At 30.6% G+C, this 4,740-nt stretch overlaps 1 protein-coding gene across 1 annotated transcript; it reads left to right on the forward strand.

Annotated features, from left to right (window-relative positions):
- The first annotated feature begins 835 nt into the window (after window positions 1-835).
- On the forward strand, window positions 836-3,994 carry LOC133176220 (uncharacterized). The gene is made up of 5 exons (XM_061311375.1): window positions 836-906; window positions 1,561-1,801; window positions 1,901-2,017; window positions 2,857-2,959; window positions 3,135-3,994. Exons 1-5 carry the CDS (start codon window positions 847-849, stop codon window positions 3,199-3,201), a joined length of 588 nt encoding a protein of 195 aa, XP_061167359.1. The 5' UTR covers window positions 836-846; the 3' UTR covers window positions 3,202-3,994.
- Window positions 3,995-4,740: the final 746 nt, after the last annotated feature.

Here is a 4,740-nt window from a genome sequence, read left to right on the forward strand (position 1 = left end):
TGCCAAATGCATTCATTTTAATAAATTATTAACGACCAACAAAGAAAATCAATAAACTAATAGATGTATATTTAATATTTCTTGCAATGTAATACTGATTGAACACTTTTTCTCAAAATAATTTGTGTCTTGCAATTACCTCAGTGGGTTACCGAAGACAAATTGTGAATCTACTTTCGTTTTAGCTTCAGGTAACCTGCATTTGATATATCGGGTATTTATAGCTTGAAAACTACCGTGGCTATAAATAGTTTCATAAATACTTGTAGTTCGTTGATTATTACCCGTATTCCTTCGAATAACATTTTTTTTTTTAGTTATGAAAATACAAAAAAATGTAGTTTTGACTAAATAACAATATACACAAGATAATAACTGTTTTTGCTGCTGATTATTTGTATAAATGCCGAAGCAGATTGTTCTTTCGTCTGATAATTTTTGAGCTAAATTTAGATTGAAAATTTTGTGATCATCCATGGATAACATCATATAGAGGAGCTTTTACCTGCAGAAAATTTACAAAAGGTATTTTTTCACATTTTTTTTTTAATTTAATTAGTTAAACACTGTATATATAAATGATATTTCGTAAAGTGTGCATGAATTCACATCCAATTTTGCCTATGAATTAAAACTAATCTTTCAGTTAATTTCCTCACTTTGTTTGAATTTTTAATACAATTATTAATTAACTTAAACACGCAGACGATGTTTATACGTTTGACAAGTGTTAAATTCGTTCAAAAAATATAATTAAAAAAATATTGCAATATGTTTCTTTATTATTAGCATTTTATGGGGGAAAAAAATCGCATATTTTTTTTTTTCTAGCAGAAAAAAGAAGATATGGATTTGTATCGTGGATTTCTTAAGTTAACTTTGGTGATGTTCCTACTTGTGCAAGAGGTTGGTATCAAAAATGTATTCATATTTCATCGATCTCGTAAATTCATCAACCAACCTCCCCCCCCCCCCCTCCTTCAAGATTTCCTAAAAAGAAAAAAAAAGAAAAAAAATGAATATATATATATATATATATTTATATATATATATATATATATATATATATATATATATATATATATATATATATATATATATATATATATATATATATATATATATATATAGGTGGGGAAAACTGAAATAAAGTAGTACTAAAAATGTCGTAACAAAAATGATGAATACTGAAATTCCTCACTCAAGTATTCCATCTTTATAGGGGTACACACCTTGAAAAAAATTGCTCTTTGCCAATGCATAATCAAACTGACAATTACCTATATTACATGTACATGTATAATTGGACATGGACCATAATAAAAACCTCATCATTTCCAGTCGGGCTATCTTCGATTGTGGAGAGTTCCACTTACTCACATATAAAAGTATAAGAAGACAAACAAATCCGATCTCATGTACCAAGTGTACCAATCTGTTGATTTAAATCCCACAAGTTCGAGTGTTGTTGATAAGCATTAAATACTCTACGAAACCTTTATTTTCCCAAATGCGCAAATATCTGACGATCATCTAGAGAAATTTTATATTAATTTACAGGTGTTGGCATTCACGAAGTGTGAGGTCTCAGTACTTACCGTTAAGGTAGTTGACGCATGCCCAACCGACGAAGAGTCGTGGAGAAAGGCAGCAGAGAGATTCAATTGTTCATCTATTCCTCAGTCGTGTTCACAATCATCTGGAGACAATGCTCAATATTTTAAATTTCAGTATCATTGTGTTATCAACGCATGGAGAAATGCGACATTAGAAGTATGCGCACCTAATCGCACTATCCTTGGTAGGTAAATTTTGAATTTATAAAAAGAGCATGATACTTTTGTTAAAAAAATGACGCATGTATACATGTACGTTTAACAACACTTTTGACTCTTTCCAGGCTTTTGTACAGAATTCAACTTACAAGGGGCATTAATTCAGGACAACTATGACGCAGAGTGCACAAAACATAATCCACCATGTCCAACCAGTTATAACTCAGCGGAGGCATACAAATGTAACTACTCCCTCATAATACATGCACATTGTATTTAATAGTATGATGATGCTGAATGTCCTCTTATGTGTGGAGTTTCTAATTTGCTCTTTCCTCAGAGAAATTAAAAAAAGAAAAAAAAAAAAAAAAAGAAACAAGATGAAGGGAATATGACACATTACATTGAGCAAACAAAAATTTCAGATATTCACATATGTTCGAATCTTAACGAAAAAAAATAATTTGGATACTTTAACACATATTGTGGCGTGGAGGGGATCAGATACCAACGCGTAAATCACCCGGCGAAGAGCTTAAAATTTAGACATTTAATCTTCAGTGTGGCAGCTTCTGCTGTACTGTGTTTTTTATCCGAAAGACCGAAACTTTCATCTTAATTGTCGCAGAGCTCTTGTTACGAAACAGTTGCTATCGATTTTTTCTGTAGAATTAGGTTTGTCACGACTTGATTTCTGATAGAGCACTTTACCGTATAAGCAACGGTTCCCATGCGATTGTACAATAAAGAAGGCCCCAAAGTGCGAGGATGAAAAATAATTTAATTGACTTGTCAGTTTTCTTCTTTCGATTGGCGTCAGTAAAATATTTCTGAAGTTCTCCAAAAAGAAATAATAGACTACGGTCGGAAAAAAAAGAAAAATAGGAGAAGTGACCACCGGAATAATGACTATTCTATACTCTGTCAACTGTGAGAATTCGTGCGAACATGTTTTGAGGAGAAAAACTTATTATTCATTTTGTCCTACCTATATTTAAACGCTTGCCATTTTTTAAAAATAAATGCTGAGTTTCTTTAATACATGTAACAGTCTACATGTATATATTTTTTTTAAATTCAGATCAAACGTGCTATGAAATGGTCAAAGAAAACCGACTGAGAAACAAGCAAGAGAGTAAAAAGGAAAATATTTCTGGATATACAAGTTTATCGTCATCAAACAGGTAAAATGAAATTCCAGTAAATCCGAATAAACTATATGAATCAAGAAAGAAAAAGAAAAAAATGGCTGTATAAAACATTATTTAAAAAAGAATTGCATTCGCTATTGATACAATGTATGTTCATGTAATATGCAACCCTTTATTCTGCAAAACAAAAGTGTTATCTTTTTTTTAGGATAACTGGACATCTTGATGTGATTACTTACCTGCTTCTCTTTGAAGTTGTTTTAAGACATTTGTGATAGTGACCTAGTTTGTAATATTAATATATGTATAAATGTTTGAATATATGTACATGTACGTATGTATGAACGAACGTTTCGACTTATGCATCGTATGTATGTTTGTATGCATTAATGTATGGGTTATTGTGTGAATGACGATGGATTGATCTGCATTGGAAAAAGAAAAAGACGTATGATCAAAATACTATGTAAAACTTTATTACCCACCCAATTTTCCTCATTATTAAATTGGGAAAAGATCTTACTTAAAAGCCATTTAAATTGTAAATCATTTCATACATATTAAAAACAAAATCTTTAAAATACGGAAATTTTTAAAACGGATTCTGTAGTGAAATGTAAGAAAAATCATTACTTAGAGAATAGGGTTCGGAGATGATTTGACTACTGTTTTTCCTTTGCCAAAGAACCTTTTGATTGTTTAATTTTAATTAAAACGTGTTTAATCGATGTTACACGGAAATCAACGAGGATACTGTCCTGGCAATAACTCAAAGGAGAGTAAATTGAATTTTCTTGCAATATCTTGTTTTAACACAGTGGTATTTTAATCATGTTATCTTTTTCAAGATCTTATTTTTGAAGATTTTTTTTTTCTAAAGCGGATGATTAATAGAATTACCTCGAAGGAGATTATTGGAAATAAACAGACTGCAAAATCTGCTGCATGCATCCTGTTGTTTTCTTTCTAAGTGATGGATAATTGAACATATCTGTTTATTGTATAAATGTATATATTTTTTTTATTAGTGTACACGGCATTTCCTGTAAAAGATGAAGAGTTAATAAAAGGCGGTTATTTTTATTTTTCAGCTTTTGTTTGAAGATGCAATCAACCTGAGATTATCTTTTTATCTAAGCATTTAAGCTCGTGATGAGTAGAAGGTAAATGTGTTCACTATGGAGGTGCTATGAAACCTTGCACAAAATTTAAACATACATAACCCTGAACACGGGTCTGTAGAATAGATATATTTCTTAATGTAAAAGAAATGTATAAACTTTATATACCGGATACTAAAAGGATTATTTTGTTGTTTTTTTTCTAAAGATCTCAAACAGTTGAAATAATGTACACTGTATTTGCTGTGTAAAATTAAATATTGCCTTACATAATTAAACACTGTAGTTGTCAACAAACTTTTTAGTCTCCTATTAAAAAAAAGTAGGAGAGCCCGCCGTAGTCATTGTAAAACATATAATAAAAGATCAAAAGTAAATTTCGGAACCATTCACTTTTCTTCATTGATTTGTTATGCATTTTCAATATATTCTTTTTATATGTTTAGAGTCGACCCAAAAAAAAACAAAAAAACCTATCTTTCCATAGAAGAAACATGGTTGTCTAATCCCTACTACAATTTATAATAGGGCCTTATTTTGTACAGGCTAGACGATGACACACGAGACTTCAGACAGAATAATATCGTCAGATAATAATAAAACTGACATCAGTGGTATTCTTTATACAGAATGCACCACCGTAAATCGAGCATGCCTATTCCAGAAAAACTAGGAATAGTTGCTCGAGAGAGC

Source organism: Saccostrea echinata, unplaced genomic scaffold (assembly GCF_033153115.1).
Source record: "Saccostrea echinata isolate AGI-Se365-2 ecotype Australia unplaced genomic scaffold, CSIRO_AGI_Sech_v1 ptg000072l, whole genome shotgun sequence".
Taxonomy (NCBI): Eukaryota; Metazoa; Mollusca; class Bivalvia; order Ostreida; family Ostreidae; genus Saccostrea; species Saccostrea echinata.